Source organism: Bos indicus, chromosome 20 (assembly GCF_029378745.1).
Source record: "Bos indicus isolate NIAB-ARS_2022 breed Sahiwal x Tharparkar chromosome 20, NIAB-ARS_B.indTharparkar_mat_pri_1.0, whole genome shotgun sequence".
NCBI classification, from domain to species: Eukaryota; Metazoa; Chordata; class Mammalia; order Artiodactyla; family Bovidae; genus Bos; species Bos indicus.
The window spans coordinates 9,150,971-9,170,670 of record NC_091779.1 but is presented as its reverse complement, the minus strand read 5'-3'; the positions used below and the strand labels follow the sequence as shown (position 1 = coordinate 9,170,670).

Here is a 19,700-nt window from a genome sequence, read left to right as displayed (position 1 = left end):
CTCTACTGCTTATGAAGGGCCAGAGGACTTTTCCAGGAATAACCTCATTTCATTCAGTGGGGAGACGAGTTGAAACACTGGTCAGCCATTGCAGACTGCAAGTCAATCCTGGGAGCTCTCCTCTCTCTTTAAATTCAGGTGTTCCTTTAGGGTTTGAGTTGTGAATCACGTCATGGCACACACACTTCGGCACAGAGCTGACGCTGCTGTCGTAAGCCTCACCCACCCACAACACGAAGGAAGAGGATTGTCTCGCCACTGCTGCCCGCTAGTTTGTGTATCGCTTATGTTGTTAGGTTGTTTGGGTTCTGTTTTCTTGGGATTCTTTCATGATTTACATTCAAAAAAGTTTTCATGTTTCCAAACATTTGACTTAAGATGGATATTTTTGGATTGGAAACCTCCTCGGGAAAAGTTCTGTGTGATGCTGAGCTTTACTCTGTCCTCTAACGTGGCTGAAGCAGGCTGACTCTTCACGCTTGTCTGCTCTGGTAGCTGTGTCTGAAAACCAGCCTGCCTGGATGAAAAGTAATCTGAATGTTTGCTGGGAGAGCAGCCCCCAATCAGAGAAACTGGCAAAGAGCTAAAAATGGAGTTCATTTAGATTTGAACTGCTAATGTGTAGCTAACTGAGCCTTTTTACAAATAGTAAATGGAGAGCTTGATATGGAGCTCAGTCTTTTAAGTGGCTTCAAAGGCTCCAGGAAGTTCTTCCAAAAGGAAATCGGGAACACTGAGCACCACTAATCAACTTACTAAACTTAAAGGTTTGCAACATTTATTTATCGAACAATCCTGTCTTCCCAGAATAGCCCTGAATCTTTTCAAATCTGTACCACATTAAGAGAAGAAGCCCTAATCAAAGGAGAAATCCTCCCCAGGAGAGCATCCTGTTTTGCAGTGGCATTAGCTCTGAACCAGGTGAGGCTGTGGAGTACACACAGATGAACTGGGGGTGGGCAAGCTTGGCTACTCTCGGGTGTTCCTGCTTTTATTTCTTTATCCCTCTGACTCTCATAGAAAAAAGTCCCCATAAGGAGACCAGTGCCTTTGGTGCCATGGCAACCTGCATCCATACCTCTGCCTCCAGAGAGCATTTTCATTTACAGCTGAGGGCCTAACATGCGCTGCTGTTCACACGGGACTAGGGGGAATCCTGTGGAAAATCAGTGAGGGAGGCTGCACTCGGAGAACTTTCTCAAGTAATTAAAGTTTAAAATTCAGATGATTCATTTGCTACGTAATGTGCTCAGAGAACAGTTTTAAATCCAAGGCTGTCCATAGTGTGTCTTCTAAAAAATTCTTCAGGGGAACACTATGCCTTGAGTTCCTGGTATTTAAAGTTATTTGTCTTCTTTTTTTTTTTTGGTTTTTTTGTTGTACCTAAACTACAGTTTTGTCAGATATAAAATTGTGAAGTGATATTTCCTTTCCTGGAGGTTTTCTTTGGCATTGTTCTCTCTTCTAGAGTGGAATGTTGCCATGGAGAAATCTGAGGCCTGCCTGATTTTTTTTTCCACTTCTGAGTGACCTGATCTTGTTCATTTTTCTCATTTTTGACCTTTATATCCATGGAAACATGTTTTCATTGGGATTTATTCATCTGTTCTTTTCTTTTTCTTTTTGTTGCTGTAATCCTTTCTTTCTTTTCCCCCCTCATATTGTCTATAGATAGATCACATGCTGGTTCCTTTTTGGTTATTCATCATTGAAGAACAAACGTTTCTCTTAGATCAGACATCTGTAGAAGACTCATGTCAGAAGAAACCTGAGCCATGCTGCCATGGTCTTGGGTAGCAGGCATTTTCTTTATGTATGGAGTTTTCTATACTGGCTTTGTTTCTATATTGGCTTTGTTTCTGCCTGGCCAATGGGAATAGGCATGGAGGTGACTCTGAATGGAAAGTCTCTTCCCTACTGCTGCTGGAAGTGACATGCCGTTTCCTGCTAATATGGGTGATCTGTGTAAATTCTTTTTCTTTTTTTTTTTTCTTTATTTTTTAAAATTAATCTATTTTTTATTGAAGGATAATTGCTTTACAGAATTTTGCTGTTTTCTGTGAAAGCTCAACATGAATCAGCCGTAGATATACATAAATCCCCTCCCTTTTGAAGCTTCCTCCCATCTCCCGCCCCATCCCACCCCTCTAGGTTAATACAGAGCCCCCGTTTGAGTTTCCTGAGCCATACAGCAAATTCCCGTTGGTTATCTATTTTATATATGGTAATGTAAGTTTCCATGTTACTCTTTCCCTGCATCTCACTCTCTCCTCCCCTCTCCCCATGTCTATAAGTCTATCTCTATGTCTGTTTCTCCATTGTTGCCCTGTAAGTAAATTCTTCAGTACCATTTTTCTAGATTCCATATATATGTGTTAGACTATGATATTTATCTTTCTGACTTACTCTGTATAATAGGTTCTAGGTTCATTCACCTCATTAGAACTGACTCAAATGGGTTCCTTTTTATGGCTGAGTAATATTCCATTGTGTATCTATACAACTTCTTTATCCGTTCATCTGTTGATGGACATCTAGGTTGCTTCCATGTTCTAGCTATTGCAAATAGTGCTGCAGTGAACAATGGGATACATGTGTCTCTTTCAATTTTGGTTTCCTCAGGGTATATCCCCAGGAGTGGGATTGCTGGGTCATATGGTGGTTTTATTGCTAGTTTTTTAAGGAATCTCCATACCATCTTCCATGGAGAAGGCAATGGCAACCCACTCCAGTACTCTTGTCTGGAAAATCCCACGGACTGAGGAGCCTGGTGGGCTGCAGTCCATGGGGTTGCTAAGAGTCGGACATGACTGAGCGACTTCGCTTTGACTTTTCACTTTCATACATTGGAGAAGGAAATGGCAACCCACTCCAGTGTTCTTGCCTGGAGAAGCCCAGGGACGGGGGAGCCTGGTGGGCTGCCGTCTATGGGGTTGCACAGAGTCGGACACGACTGAAGCGACTTAGCAGTAGCAGTAGCATACCATCTTCCATAGTGGCTATATCAATTTAGATTCCCACCAACAGTGCAAGAGTGTTCCCTTTTCTCCACACGCTCTCCAGCATTTCTTATTTGTAGACTTTTTGATGAGGGCCATTGTGACCCATGTGAGGTGATATCTCATTGTAATTTTGATTTGCATTTCTCTAATAATTAGCGATGTTGAGCATCTTTTCATGTGTTTGTTAGCCATCTGTATGTCTTCTTTGGAGAAACATCTGTTTACATCTTTTTCCCACTTTTTGATTGGGTTGTTTGTTTTTCTGGTATTGAGTTGTATGAGCTACTTTTATATTTTGGAAATTAATCCTTTGTCAGTTGTTTCATTTGCTATTATTTTCTCCCATTCAGAGGGCTGTCTTTTCACCTTGCTTATAGTTTCCTTTGCTGTGCAAAAGCTTTCATGTTTAATCAGGTCCCACTTGTTTACTTTTGTTTTTATTTCCATTACTCTAGGAGGCGGGTCATAGAGGATCTTGCTGTGATTTATGTCATCGAGTGTCCTGCCTATGTTTTCCTCTAAGAGTTTTATAGTTTCTGGTCTTACATTTAGGTCTTTAATCCATTTTGAGTTTATCTTTGTGTATGGTGTCAGGAAGTGTTCTAATTTCATTCTTTTACACATAGCTGTCTAGTTTTCCCAGCACCATTTACTGAAGAGGCTGACTTTGCCCCATTGTATATTCTTGTCTCCTTTGTCAAAAATAAGGTACCTACAGGTGCATGGGTTTATTTCTGAGTTTTCTATCTTATTCCATTGATCTGTGTAAATTCTTAATTAGCCTCACATCTGCCATCAAAAGGATCCAGAGATGTCGTTACTAGTCCTAAACTCTCCTACCACCATTGTAAAGAGAAAGTGAGTACTTCCGGCTGTGCCCCCACTTTTGAGGACAACTCTGCACTTCTTCTGGGCAATGCAGCCATGTCCTCCTCTTACTGCTCCGTCCAGAGCTCACCCAAGCTCCAGCTCCAATGTTTTTGGCAATGCAAACTTCTTCTTTGGTTTGAGGTTTCTGCTATGTTCTAATTAGGCTAAAAATGGGTTTGCATTTCTATTTCTCAAAGTTGCTTTTTTTTTTTTTTGAGAGCTCATTCCAATGAGAGAGGGGACATGCCAACTTTATGCCTCCATCCTAAAAAGTGGAAGTCAAGCAGGTTGTTAAAACATTAAGAAATATGCCACAGTAGGAAACATTTTACAGAATGTTCATTTTTGATTACTAGAAAACATTCTTTTCTCTGTGGACTTCAGAACCCTGGGGCACCATGGATAGGACTATCTTGACATCTTTAAATCATCTTTATTACAGCAGAGTAATGTTTATATGACTTGAGGATCTGACTTGTTTTTCTTCCTTCTAGAACCAGGTGGCAAAAGCTATATCCATTTTTTCTCAAATCATGAACCCAGAAAGCATAATCTGCACTAATTTAAATGTAAGTAACTTCTTTATGGTTAAAGTAAGGCTTGAAATGTAATAAAAGGGTTTTTTTTTGGGGCGGGGGGGGGTCTGTGTACAACAAATGACTTTTGATCTCCCAAGGTCTTTATTCATTCTGTTCATTTGTCAATCACCATGTGAAAGTTATAGTAGAGCCCTGTGAAAAGAGTCAGCACGAGCTTCCGGGGGTTTAGAAATAGGTGGGAAACACAGACATGCTCATCAGAAGAGCTGGCTAAATGCTTCAGGTGTAACACAGGACTACAGAAGGCTGTCGATTTAGAGAGACGGGGGATGGGCTCTGCGGTCTCTTCACTGAGACTCTAAGAAAAGCCTGCGTGCGACTACCTCCTATCCATGGTACCCGGCTCATGGAACCAGCATATCCACAGTGCATAAAGTGGTGTCTAACATGGTAAACAATAAATGCTCGCTGTTCTCATTCTTACTTTGCCAGCCTGCCGTGGCCTGTCTACCCAGTGAGTCATCCTCACCTTCTTGGGGCAATGAAAAGACTAAGAGACTCTCCTGCCGTTAAAGACACACACAGCACCCACTCAGCGAGGCCCTGCTGAGGCCCTGCTCATATGCTGACTACGTTTGTGTTGTGGGGAGTTGAAAAGAGAGCCCCTAGAACTTACAGTCTCCTGAAACATCAAGGGACCAAGATGAGGAAAACATTGTCAGAAGAGCAGAAATGTGTGAACACCAAGATGCCATGAGCTGGGATAGCAGGTCCTAGCCAGAGTGGTGTTCCAGGCTGGGGAGGGAAGGGCCAGCCAGCAGGAGCTAAAGCCTGGGGAGGAGAGAGGTGCTGAGTAGATTGGGAAGGAGGACAGGGCTGTGAGCTGGAGGGGTGGAGGGAAGGGCATTCTCTGTTGGGAGATTAATTTTGTTGAGGGTTCTAGTTTGCAAGTTAGTTAGTTCTCCTAGCTCTGATTCCTTAGTCAAAGGTACTTAACCTCTATGAATCCCATTTTTCCTTTTGTCTGAAATAACACTAGTAATAATACCTTCTTTCATTATGAGAATTGAATAAACAATGCATATAAAGTAATTAGCACAGCACAGTTAGTGCATGGCATGTAGTCAGTGTTCAGTGATGTTTGCTAATACCAGTAGTATTTGTTTAAAATGACATATGTTAAATAAAAAGGAGTATTTATTTGCAATGAATCCTAGGACCTATGAATAGGAATTGGGCAGAACTCCAAGCTTCCATGTTTTTAGTTCTGCTCATAATTACCCTCAAATGTCACCCCCAGACCTGTGCCCAGATGACTTTCAAGAAAAGGACTAGATAAGCCTTTATGGTAAATTTTGGGTAACAAGTTCCAGCAAGAAGTCTGAGATAAGAAGACCGTATATCTGACCTCATATTTACTTTTCAGAATGCTTACACAGGAGGGAAAGATGAACCTAGGGAACCAGAAAGATGGAGACAGTGATAGCAGAGAACCTGCCTGGAAAAAAGAGAGAGGTGGGTTTAGAAGGGAAGAGACTAAATATTAGAAAAATACCCTAACAGGGATCTTGTGGTTGGCAAAGGGCATGAGCCCCGAGCAGGGATGAGTGTCAGTGCTCAGTTAAGAGCTCATCTGTAAAACCTGGTAATGGATCTGATATAAACTGATGAACGTCATAAGAAAGGGAGAAAGAGGTCCCAGAAATGAGTTTACAAGGCATCAGTGGTGAAGCAGAAGAAGCGTCAGGAAAAGGCAAGGAAGGAATAGCAGCAGGGTGTTGAAGCCTAAGGGTGCTGACAGCCCGACGTGCCGTCACCTCCTGCAGGCAGGCCCTGGCCCAAGACAGGGCACCGGAGCAGAAACTGTGGGCCAGCCTGTGAAGCTCTCGGCTGAAGCAGATCTGGGAGTCCAAGATGGCAAGGTCCAGAGTCCAGAATCCCAGGTCATTTGAGCCAATAAGTGCAACAGACTAGGAAGCCAGATCTTTCAGCAGACATATATGTGATTTTTTTTTTCCTTCTCTGCTTACTACCAGATGTGAATGGCTCTCAGTCTCTGAGTAAATATCTGCTTCTGAGAGAGAGTGCCTGCGCTGCAGATGCACTCATCTCATGACTGGAGAGCCACAGAACTGCTAGGACTCCAGGTGGTTCACAGCATCAGGTGGGAAAGAAACCCAGGACAGTGTGAGAGAGAAGGTTTACGTGGATTGTTAGTAGCCTTTCCTAGAGTTGAAGTTAGTGTGGGGAGATCATTAAGGGTTGGTGAGAAATGGGAGTGAGCTTGGCAGAATTTTCGTTTATTTTAGCTAAGGTACCATGCTAGGTACTTACATCTATTGGTTTACTTTATAGAACGTTGTTAGAACAGTATTCCTCCATATTATACATGTGGAAAATGAAGATTCAAAGGGTAAGGACGTTACCTAGGTTCTTCTTGCAGCTAATTAAACAAATCTGTTTGACTACAAAGCCTAGGGTTTCCCCACCACTCCAGACCTACAGAGATTAGCACTGTGTGCCTTTTATCTAGGATTGGAGCTAACTGCTCCTCCTGCATAAGGAAGGGAACACAGGACTGGATTTTAAAAAATGAAATCTGCTGTTGGTACATATATTCCATGTCCTTGAATTTACATTCCTCATCTGTTCAATCGTTGGCTCACTCTCACAGTTGCTAGGAGACTCTAGTAATGATTTTTTTCCCCCAAATGAGAAAGGCGTGGTAGAAATAAAACACAAGTCTGCCAAGAGCTAAAGTGTCCATCTCAGTCGGAAGAGAAATCCAGAGCATGGTAGGGAGTGCGATCGTGAGCCAGGGCAGCCCAGCAGCTCCTCCTGGGGGAGCTAGCGGGCAGGGGAGACAGCCAATAAATGCGCCAAGAAACCTTGAATTGATCTTGAAAATGAATCATCCCCTCCATGAACTGGGTCATGGTATTATCCACTGTCCAGACACTTAGAGAGTTTTCTTGTTTAAAAATTGTCACTCAGGCAATTCTTCCAAATGTCCTTTGTAAATTTCTCCTATTTCAATATAAGCCTGCTTCCTCTTCTTGGGAATGGTGAAAAGAGATGGTTGCCATTCTCATGTTTAGGAATCTTTCAGATTTTGGGTCTCTGGTATTAGAGCACGGAGAAGGCAATGGCACCCCACTCCAGTGTTCTTGCCTGGAGAATCCCAGGGACAGGGGAGCCTGGTAGGCTGCCGTCTATTGGGTCGGACAGAGTCGGACACGACTGAAGTGACTTAGCAGCAGCAGCAGCGGCAGCTATTAGAACAGGTCTTTAAAAAATAATTTATTTGGCCCTAGCTTCTCCAAGGCTGAGTCATCTACTTAGAATCCATAAGGGCGATTTGTTAATTATTCAGAAATGGAAACCTGACAAGTAGGCTGAACAGAGAGTCTGTTCAGTGAGTATCAGCAGAAATAAATGATGTTTTTTTTTTTTTCCTGATCTTTAAAAATTCATGCCTTAGACTAAAATCTTTTCTTGCTGCCAGTTGGAATTTGAACTTACTTAATTCTTCCTCCTCAACCTAATTTTCTTTTCATTGAAATTGCTCCTGCTGCTGATGCAGCCCAGAGGACCTGGTTTCCCATTTCCCAGCTCGTGCTCGTTTCACACAGAACTGACGGAGCACGTGATCTCACCGAGGCACATGCGTGCTAACCCTGACCTTCCGTCTGAATTTAAACTCAACGATCCCAAAAGAACCATAGCCCCCTCTGGAGCGTTGCTGCTCAATGTCAGAGGACTGCTTTTCCCTTCCATATATGTCTGAAAATAGCAGAGGCCAACAAAGGGGAGTTTTCCACCAATTTTATTTGAATTCTAATCATTTCTGTAGAAATCTACATCCATTTTGGAACTGAATTACTCTGCAGGGGAATTTCCAAGGGGTCAGTTTCACTGCTTTTATCATTTATCTAACCCAAGTGAATGTTTTAATGTTTGTTTCTCTGCTCACGAAGGCCACCCTAAAGTCCTAGCTCAGGTGGGAAGTCTCCTAGGCTGCCCAAGTAGGAAAGGAGGCAGGACCTATTATAATTTCTTATAAAACCCTTTGTGGCATCATCTCACTTAATATGCTTAAGAATCACATTTGATTGGAAGCAAGGCAGACTCTAAAGGTAACAAAAGTCTATACAAATAAGAGGCTTTCCTTTTCTTCCAAGTAGAAAACCAGAGGTGGTCGCTGTCGGTCTGGTATGACATTCCATAATGTCATCAGGGACCTGGCCTCTTTGTGTATTTCCACACCACCATCCTAAGCACATGACTTCCATCCATTGCATCTATCCCAGCAAAAAGTAGGAGAATGCAGGAGGACAGGGAAGTTGGTCCCTTATTGTAAAGCAGTTATCCTCCAAAAAGAAAAAAGAATGCTTTCCCAAATGTCTCACCCAACAACTTGTACTAACATGTTACTAGCAGGAGCTTAATCCCATGGTCACATCTAGTCGCACACAAACCTGAGAGATACAGTTTTGAGTTCTATACATGACAGCATCAGTTACCAAAAAAAAGGAAAATGGATACTGGTTAGAAAATTAGCAATCTCTACCACACTATGCTGTTCTACTTCAAATATAGCAAACTTGAAAAAAGAAATGCAAATTTCTGCATGTTCAGGACTTCTGTTCCCTTTTTTGGTCAAAGGTGTCCAGTGTTAACATTGTTAAATGTTAAATGTTAAACTTGTTAACATTTCTTGAGGTCTCAGAAAATCAGAGGGGCGGGAACTGTTCTAGGAGTAGTTTTACTTAACCAAAATTCCCCCTGCTCCTTGCTAATTCAATTTTCCTAGCCCTTTGTTTGAAATCTATAAGATGAAAGCAAAGCACTGTACCCTGATTTAGCTTTTCTAATTGTACCCTGAGACTTCAGTTTGAGACAAGCTTCTAGCTCTAAATTTTCTCTCTGCCTTTCATCAGTAACTGCCTCATCTATGTTGCCCTTCATCAATACAGTTCAAGGTACTGAACCTCACTCTTGAAATCCCTGTTGAATCAGAGGTAGCTGCTGGAGGCAAGAGAGAAACTGGGAAAGAACAGCTGAAATCTTCCAGATGCATATCATTGATAAGTATCTAGCATGAGCTCCAGGAGGTTTACCCTTGCAAATTGCTCGGGGACCTACACTCCCTTTCTCATTTCTCATTGAGGGTTTGCTCGGTGCAAGGCACTGCAGATGTAGTATCAACAAGATAGACTTGTCTTTGCCTTTCACATGACAGACCACTGCTAACCAAATTGGGATTGGTTTTTATTAACAAAACTCTTTAAGAACTATTAAGACTTGGAGATTTTACTCCACTTCCAAGCTAGTAAGTCAACCTGCCACAGTTTCCCAGATGCTGGTAGAGAACACGAGACACCAAGAGATGAAGGATGGTTTACTACTCACAGCAAGAGCAGCGGCCAGAGGATGAGCATTTTTGCTGCAGTTTCTTGAGCCCAGTTCCCACAGAGCAACATGAAGAGGTCCATACGTCTCTTGCACACACAGGGGTTTATGTTTTAAGAGAGGAACCATGAACTTGGAAAACTCAAATCTTTTAAAATGGGCAGTAAGTGTACCTGCCCTCAGCTTTGCATTAAATACTGTCTTCCCACGCTGCTGGTTGTACAAAGATCCTTGAAAATACAGTCTGGACTAAAGGCAGTGCTTCCACCTGACTCTGAGAAACCCCTGGAGTGTTCTCTCCTGACGAAGAATTCTGCCTGTGTTCTGAACACTGAACTTAGATCAGGTCCTTTGGAGCTGGCTACTTGAGGTCATTTCATTCTGTTCCGTAGAACCAAAAATAACGCCTCATCCTGACTGTATGCTCCGCAAGCATACAATATTATAAAATGGACTAGTAAGAAAATAAAATGGACTAGTAAGAAAATTTAGCTAGTTTTGTATAAAAACGGAACATCTCTTCCAGAAAATCTCTTTCCTAAAGATAGCCTTAAAAATGTTTATACCTTTTGATTTTATAATGTCACTTATGGGAATCAAGTCTAAGAAAGTAACAATTTTTTTAAAATATCTGAACATTTATTGATAAAGATGGTATTGCTCTATTTGATGCATTATTTATATAATGGATTGCTATGCATTCATCATTAAAAAATGAGGTTTTATTTTTTTCTAAAACTTTCTGATGCTATGAGAAAGTATTCATTTCATAATAATTGATCAAAAAGCAGAATTGGAGAAATTAATAGATTTGGAGGATAACAGATGAGATTATAAACAATGGTTAACATTAGTTGGTGAATTCTGAATTATTCTCATTTTCTTTCAACTTTACTGTATTCTTCAAATTACACCAATGAACATTGGTAATGGGGTACAGCGGAAATGTGTTCTTTTTTTCCAGTATGTTAATTGTATATGATGGAAAGTAGTTAGTGGTATCATTTTGAAAGCCAAGCACAGTACCCAGTTTGATAACTATAATATAAATAGGAGGGCCTCATTAAGACTTTAATCAGCTTCCACTTTATGCTTGAACAATCGCTATGCTTGCAATTTCCTAACCAAAAAAATTAAAAAGGTAAAGGTATCTTTTCCCCAGAGCCAGTCTTATGAGATTATCTGATTGTCATATTCTCTGACTCCAGAGGAAACAGGAGGAAGAAACTAATAGTAATGTTTACTGAGGACCTCCTGTGTGTTGATGTTTAATGTTCACAATAACACAAAATGTGAGCTGTAAAGGGATTCTCCTCATTTTACAAAAAAAGGTATTGAAAGATCGAACACCTGGCAGGAGTCACTGAGCTGTAACTGCAGAGCCAGGTGTGGGTCCAACCCAAGTGTGTCAGACCCCAGGGTCCCTGTTCTCACCATTTCTGCCTTGTGACAAGTTCCAAAGCTGTGGTGTTCTCATTAGCTATTGGAAAACATGTTTTTTGGCTGGTGGGCATTCATTCAAAGCACTTTTGAACCTGTGCACACAAATGATGTGGAAATAGCATGAAAAGCATAGGGTTTCATGCTGCTGCTGCTGCTGCTAAGTCACTTCAGTCATGTCCGACTCTGTGCGACCCCATAGACGGCAGCCCACCAGGCTCCCCCGTCCCTGGGATTCTCCAGGCAAGAACACTGGAGTGGGCTGCCATTTCCTTCTCTCACAGGGTGCATTTCTCAGTGCTGATTACAGACTCAGTTTTGTTTCTCTTGTTTCTTCTTTTTATTCAGATTATGATCCATATCCAGTCAAATATGTTGAAAACTCTAATAGACATATTAAAGGATGCCACAGAGGGAAATCTATCAAGATTTGTGAAAAGACATGTATTCTCAGAAGAAGTGGTAAGTGTGCGGTTTCTGCAGGACTCAGGTGAAGGAGCAGGAGCACTCTCAGAGGCTCACTTGGTGCCTTAACCCTGCAGGCCGCCTCCTTACAGAGCCTGGGAAATCCGGCCACCTCTCTGTCGTTCCTGCTGTAAGACTTCCACATGTGCATGTAAAGACTTCCCCTCTAACACGACATGTCCTCTGAAATTCTAGGAAAACTCGTTTCTTCTGCATTGTTCGTTTCCCCACACTGTGTTCATGGGTGTCAGCTCTTTTTTTGGTTTTCTTTTTCCTTTCTCCTCAAGCATCCAGTTCCTTCTCCCTATTCCTTACTCTCAGCTGATGACCTTGCTTCCTGTCGCACAGAGGTAACAGAAGCAATCAGAGGAGACCTGCTGCCACAATGACACCTCCTTGCCCCTCTCTCACGAACCTCTCAGGCTTCCCTCCTGAAGCTGTGGTGACTGCAGGCCCCGCTCCAGAGCCTGGGAGCCCAGCCCCTCTGACCCTGCCCAGGGCATGAGCCCAGAAGTGGTATCACCTTCTTCTGAGCATCATCTCTGTCGCTCACCTTCACTGCGAATCATCCCACAGGCAAACAGTAGGCTCTAGTATCTCTCATCCTCAAAAAACCAAAAACCCCAAAATTCCCCTACTTAAACAAGTGAAAAGATATGGCAAGTGTTTAGATAGGAAGAGACAAGCTCACAAAGTCAGCCCTTCCCAAGTTAACGTGATAATGTAACATTCCAATAAAAATACTATTAGGTTTTTTCTGTAGTTAAGGTTTAGTATAAAGAGCAAACTGGCAAAAGAGCTGGGGACTGTGAAAGAAGAGGCGCTAGACCTGCCAGGTACGAAACCAGAGTAAAGCTTCTCTCAGCTCCTGAGCAAACCAACTGAGGGAACATACAACTTTTTGCAAGATTATACAATAAAATTAAAGAAAAAGAAGCAGTTTCTAAACACTGAGAGCAAAATGAAACAAATGTCATACTTTTGTTTTAAAGTATGGCTTAAGTACAGAAAGAGGAATTATCATAAGTCATTTGAATCTAGTAGTTTATACATTGCTACTCTTGCCTGGAAAATCCCACAGACGGAGGAGCCTGGTAGGCTGCAGTCCATGGGGTCGCAGAGTCGGACTCGACTGAGCGACTTCACTTTCGCTTTTCACTTTCATTGGAGAAGGAAATGGCAACTGACTCCAGTGTTCTTGCCTGGAGAATCCCAGGGACGGGGGAGCCTGGTGGGCTGCCGTCTATGGGGTCGCACAGAGTCGGACACGACTGAAGTGACTTAGCACCAACAGCAGCAGCAGTCATACAACCTAAAAGGGGGAAAGAGACGGTAAAGAAATCATAAATTATTGGCAGGGATCACTTTGTTGGTAATGATACTGGTGATGTCATTTTGACTAATCCAGGGGCCTGTTGGTTGGTCCTCCCCCCGTTTTTCTCCCTCTTCCCCGGCCTTGTGCAGCTGGGTCCTGGCTGGGTCCCAGCTGGCACCCAAGATGGCAGGTTGGCAGCAGAGCACAGTGGCAGCGGCCTCCCCTCTGCCACACGGCGGCCGTCCCAGCCCTGTCCCCGCCCTCACCCCCAGCTGCAGGCTGGCAGAGGGAGCCTGTGGAGAAGCTAACTGGTCATGATTAAGTGTAAAGATCTATCTGAGATCTTCACTCTTCGTGGGTTGTGACTTACCTAAGACTTTTTGGAATATGTTTAGAAAAGCAGGGAAACTAGAGAGGTAAGCTGGTCTTAACATACACAATCGTGTGCATGTGTGTGCAGCACTGACACGACTTCAGCATTCTCACTAGCACTCACGTTAATCAGTCCTTCCCTTAGACCTGGCCCATCAATATGCTGCCCAGATTACAATCCCATGGACCATAGAGTCCATGGGGTTACAGAGAGTCGGACACAACTGAGCAACTTTCACTCCACTTTACTTCAAAGTATCTAGACAAACTTCACACTGGAAAATACTGATGGTTTTTCTCTGATTTTACCCCTCTAAGCCTGATTTACTTAGAAAGCTCACCCTCTGGTTCAGTGTGTCCCCTGGTTGCTATGAGGCCACGTGGGGATCTGCTTGAGAAGTGAATTGATCCCTAAAACTCCAGCAGCTTTTGAGCTAGTTCTAAATATCAAGAATGTTGTTATATCATTAAAAAGAACTAAAGTACATAAAATGGTGATTTTGTTCAGAAGGTAGTTTCACATTCTAATTCTGAGTTCACCCATTTCTACAGACTTAAATCCCATTCATATACTTACGATGCTAATATTCACACCCCGGTCTAGACCTTGCCCCCATGCCTCAGACCCTGGATGTCTCACAGACACCTCAGTCTTGCCTGAAACACAGCTTTAGGTTTTCCCTCCCTAAATCTCACCCTCCCATCTTCCCCATATCAGACAGTGACCACCCCCATCACCAGGTTACTAAAGCCCAAACTGGAAAGCTATCTCTGATGCCTCCCTCTCCCCTTCAACAATAAATCCTTTCAGTTTAATCTCCAAAATAGATTTCTAATATTTACATCTACTTCTCCATCTTTTCTATACATTTATCAGTCTAAACCATCACCTGCCTGATGCCAGCCACCCCTGGATTAGTCTCCACATCCTTGTACCTCTAGTTCTCCATATAGCCTTTTAAAATCTACATCAGATATGTCCTCGTTTGGACCCTCTGATGGCTTTTAGAATAATTCCAAAAAACTTACCATGAGCTAGAAAGCCCTACATCATCTGGCCCTGCCTCCCACTCTGACCGTTAAACTGGACACATTTGACTCCACGCTCTTGACCTCCTTTCCCTGGTATGTTTCACTGTGTAGTATGTGCCACTTGAACCCCCACCTCCACCTTTTATAAAATATCAGGGATGGTTTTCGAGTACTAATCCAAATGTTGTCTGAAGCTTGTGGGATCCTTTATTGTCATTCATGCCTCTGCCCCAGGATCCTCATTTTTACCACTTAAGTGCACACTCTACTTTTTTTTGGCATGTATATCTCTGCTGCTTGGAGGATAAAAAGAACAAGGAAGAAGTCTTGCAGGGATGTAACTATACGCTCTTCTTGCCTTTTTTTCAGCTGGTCAAAGTGAGGGAAAAAGTGAAGGACATGCCCGCTCTCCTGGCCGAGTTTGATGAGCTTAACAAGAAACTGCACAGAAGTGGCCAGGTCACCGCATACACTTTGGATGCCCTGCTCTGCCACACCCCCAGCGACAGGCAGTCCTACACGGTGCTGCTGAACAAGAGGACAGTCAGCCGTCGGACCTTCCAGCCGCTCAGCCAGTCCCTGTGGGCTGAGTGACCCTGGGTTCAAACTTCCTGTGGGTCTGAGTTGGAGGGGGTCTGCCTTCAGTGACTCACTGGCTTCCTAGGAAATCAGGCATTGTATTCCAGTGGACACTATACGAGTCAACACTTGGTCTCCTCCTTGAATTTCCAAGTTCACTGGGTGCTGGCATGCTGCCTTGAGACATTCATATTTTGTGCCGCCATGAAGATCTAGACACAGGAAGTGGAAAGCTCGGCTCCTGAAGGAAGGAGGCTTCTCTGTGAAAAGGGCTGAGGATCCTTGAAGGAACATGGCAACGGGCTCTAGTCCAGCTCCCAGAACCAGCGTGGAACCCAGTAAGCACTAGCAGGAAGGAATTTCACTGTAAGTGGCCATCTGACTAATTTTCAGGGGAGTAATTACTTGCAGATTATAGCCTTACTGAATTAAGGAGGTCTGAAACCCTACGCTACCATCCTGGGAAACAGTCCAGGATTTTCTCACTGCTTCTGTCATTGTTACCTGGGACCCTGGACAAGACACCAGAGCCCTCATTTTTCCAGCTGTAAAATAATAGTGCCTATGTGACTCTACATACTGTTTTCAAATTTTCACTTCAAGGTTCAGTAGGGTCAAGTTTTTTTCAAAAATGAATTAAGAAATTGAAAGTGTCCTGAGAAAACATTTTGTTTTCTCAGCAGGACAAACAAAACCAGAATTTAACTCTCAGAACTGATGATAAGCCAAAATTTAGATGATTATCACTTTGGTCATTGGCAATCTACATGCTTTTCAAAATAAAAGTCAATATAACCTCATATCGCTCTCTGTATTCTTCAGTTTTCTATGTAGGTCATAATACTTGGTCCTATAGTTTGTCTCATTTGTTATTGATTTTCTCTTTTCTCTCCTTGGATGCTTTATTTTTATTTTTTAAATAGATATGTCATGACAGCAGGTCAGAGCTTCCTTGTAGAGACCTGTCTCTTGAAGGTTTGCAGCCCACCCCCTGAGGGGTCTGAGGGCCCCACGGTGCTGCGACCTCCCAGCCATCTTCTGGAGCACTGCAGTCTCCCTATTCAGTGCTGCCTCTAAAACCAGGGCTGACTCTCACTTGATGTTATTCTGAGGCGAGAACTGTTCACAGAACCAGAAGTTCTAGAGTAGGAGGAATCTTCTAAGTTTCCCCTTCAGGTTGAGGAAATGACTCGTCCAAATTGGCATAAGTAGTCTCAGGTAGGGAGAAGGCAATGGCACCCCACTCCAGTAATCTTGCCTGGAAAATCCCATGGACGGAGGAGCCTGGTGGGCTGCAATCCATGGGGTCGCAAAGAGTCGGGCACGACTGAGCAACTTCACTCTCACTTTTCACTTTCATGCATTGGAGAAGAAAATGGCAACCCACTCCAGTGTTCTTGCCTGGAGAATCCCAGGGACAGGGGAGCCTAGTGGGCTGCTGTCTATGGGGTCTCACAGAATCGGACACGACTGAAGCGACTTAGCAGAAGCAGCAGCAGTCTCAGGTAGAGCCGAGATTAAAATCCAGATTCCTAGTCTCCTGCCCACCGCCCTGTGCCACACTGTGTCTCCTCAGAGGAGAAAGAAGGGGCGCAACAGAGACAGGGCATTGGGGGCTCCCTGACTCACCATGTGGCCAGGGTTTCCCTTCACTCTCTTTGTGTGTTAAACAGGGATAATAGTAGCGCCACCCCGTAGACTTGCTGTGAGGATGGAATGAGGTAATAAACGCAAAGCAAACAATTTTGCCTGCACAAAGTAAGTGCTGTATAACTGTTAACTGTTATTACTACATTCAGAGTTTTGCACCTAGCTGAAGAATTATATAAACACACGAGTTCCTCCTCCTGTTTAGAAATATCAAAAGAATTTCTTTAGCCTATGCTCTATGAAGCATAAGCGTCATTTAAAGAAAATTCTCTGCCTTCATAGAATCTTAATTACATCTTACATGAGTCTGGTATTTTGTAAAAGAGAAAAGCATTTGAATTTCTCCGTCTTCAAAGTCTTGGGAAATAATAGGGCATGCTTCCTGTCCCTCAACTTATCTTTTATCTTCTCCAGCATCCATGGAGAACATTAAAATGCCCTGGGTGAATGTGGCCTTGGTTGTTAGCTAACAACTATTCATTAGCCAAAAAAAAAAAGAATTTTGTGAACAATGAATAGGAGCCATGACCTCCCCGAGCCTTGTTGCTTTGAGTCGCTGGTGGCTGTGGTTTTCTGTGGACTCTGAAACCGGGCTCTTTGACCTCTTCCCAGAAGTCTTACTGAGGGGCAACTCAATATGAGGTAACCGGTGTGTATAATGTTCTACCTCAAAATAATTGAGGACTCTGAAGACTTTAAAAAAAAAGGATGCTCAGTATACAGTGACCATTTCTTTAAAACGGTAGTTTCTTTGAAAAACCGTGTTTCTCTGTGATCAATAGTTTACCTAAAGCATCCACGTACTCTCCAGTATTCAGCGCCAACTGAGAAGCTCAATCTGCCTAAAGCATGTACTTATTCTATTAATGAGAATATTTGATGGACAGAAATCTTCTCCCCCAACTCTGTTACGTGCCTTTGTAGATTATTTTCACTCAGGACAGGTGAGGAAGAGGCCTCATTTAATTGGGCTCTGAGAGGAGAATGCACGGGGACCCTGAATGAGGCCTACAAGGCATGCAGGAATCCTGTGTGTCACCTGTAGGCCCGCCTGGGCAAAGGCACGGCCGGATTAATGATGGAAATGTATCTCTTATTTCCCCCCATGCGCTTTTCCCTGCCCCAAGTCAGGCAAGAGGCTCACTCAGAACAGCCCAGCATCACCACATTACTCAATCCCCCAAACCTCCCTCACTCCCAGGCAGCAAGATCATCCCATCAAATTACAAGTGACATCACAAAGAAGGAAGGTGGAGCCCCTCACCAGGTGACTGTAGCCCCATTCAACCTGAATCCATGAATGTGGGTCGCACACCTGGCCCCACGCAGGGGAGCCTCCTGGTGCGTCCTGCTCCACCCCAGGGGGCGTATTATGTAGCCCTTTGTGTTCAAGAGGATTAAGGTGACCTTCAGTTTCACGACTGGAAATTACTGGGTTGATAGCGGGTAGTTTAAGGAGTCTGTTCTGGTTGTAGCAGGTGGCAGGATGGCCTATCCTTGGGAAGGCCAAAGACAATTCCACACAAACGCTGCTCACTGAGAAGCCAGGAGAGCACCAGGCAACTCCACGGGAGGCTTTGGGGCTGTAGGGTTTTTACGCCCCCATGGAAAACTGTAGAGAGCAGAGGAAATGTCGTTTCCAATTTACATTCGTACAGTGGCTTCTTTGACTCTTTGCTGCTCCAGTGACAAGAAATTCACAACTACAACAAAAGGGTTTTGTATGCTAAAGTTCAGAAAAGAAGAACAACTAACATATGACTTGCCGTTTGTTAGATCCTGCGCAAAGCACTTTGCCTACAGCGTCTCACTTAACCATCATGTGAACTCCACTTGGGACTGTTAGCCCATTTCACAGATGAGGAGTCGGAAGCTCAGAGATGGAACAGCAGAGAGTGGGCGAGCAGATAGCCTGGCGCTCGGGCTCAAGTTTTAACCCCGTCTGTGTTCTCTCGAGCACAAGGTGGCTGTGCATTCCCGTATGCGTGCATGAGTTTGCACATGCGCATGTGGGCCATCTTCAGACGTGGTTTATATTGATACAGCAGAACCCTGTAGGGCCTCTGAGCGAAAAAGGTTGAAATATACATGCTTACACATATATACATAGATATGCATGTTATATATGTATTTTTACACACACATACATTAATGTGTCTGTGTATGTCCGTTTTTTTTCCCCCCAGTGATCCCTGGCCCGCCTCGAGCTTTGCTCTATCGCTAGTACACAGCTGAAGAACTTAGAGTAGCCAGCAGAGGCCGCCCAGAGTCACTATTTTAAAAGGTTTTTAGCAGCCTCTTCCATTTCAGGAATTCAGAGAGAATAGAATCCACATTGCAGGTCAGACAGGAAAGGTAACTGCAGATCGACTTTAGAGAAGATGCAGAATATTGCCTTCCCTCAGATTAAGAACTATCCAGTGTTGGGACTTGTCCGGTGGTGCAGTGTAACACTCCGCGCTCCCAATGCAGGGGGCACCAGCTGATCCTTGGTGGAAGAACTAAGATTCTGCCATGCGACAGGGAGGCTGGCGATAATCCAGTGTTGAAAGGATGTTTTTAGAAGAGAGAGAACAGTGAGGATGATGCTTTGCAGATAATGCAAGAATGTGTGTTGCATCAACTACATGTTTCATGAGAAAACGTGTATGCTTCTTATTGAAGGAAAAAAGATGGTCCTTGTCTCACTTGGGAAAGAGTTTCTCCCAAATTAAGAAGATAAACAATGAACTGTTTGCCTTCATTTACTAAAGTCACATGGTTATGTGAGAGAAGTGAAAAACAATTAGGCTCTTAATTATTTCTATTGTCTTTCCACCCTCCTCAAATCAATCAAATAAAAGTAACCTGACTAACTCTTCCTGCCACCATCAGGAAGGTCCTATGTGGGAACTTTGTCTATTAAGTGAGTGAGATTTTAATATTCTGCTATTTATCACTGCCCATTTCTAGAAATAGGATCAAGTTTGATCAAAATAGGATCAAACTTGATCAAAAAAGATCACAAATCTTTAAAAGTACATG

General features: G+C 43.4%; 1 protein-coding gene across 2 annotated transcripts in view; it reads left to right on the top strand.

The window, feature by feature from the left end:
- Positions 1–15,826, top strand: part of PTCD2 (pentatricopeptide repeat domain 2) — a 31,815-nt gene extending 15,989 nt beyond the window's left edge. For both annotated transcript variants that reach the window (XM_070774562.1, XM_070774563.1), the window contains 4 exons: positions 808–921; positions 4,367–4,441; positions 11,612–11,725; positions 14,817–15,826. In XM_070774562.1, coding sequence (XP_070630663.1) covers positions 808–921; positions 4,367–4,441; positions 11,612–11,725; positions 14,817–15,041 — 528 coding nt within the window. In that variant the 3' untranslated portion in view covers positions 15,042–15,826. The remainder of the gene's footprint in view (positions 1–807; positions 922–4,366; positions 4,442–11,611; positions 11,726–14,816) is intronic.
- Positions 15,827–19,700: the final 3,874 nt, after the last annotated feature.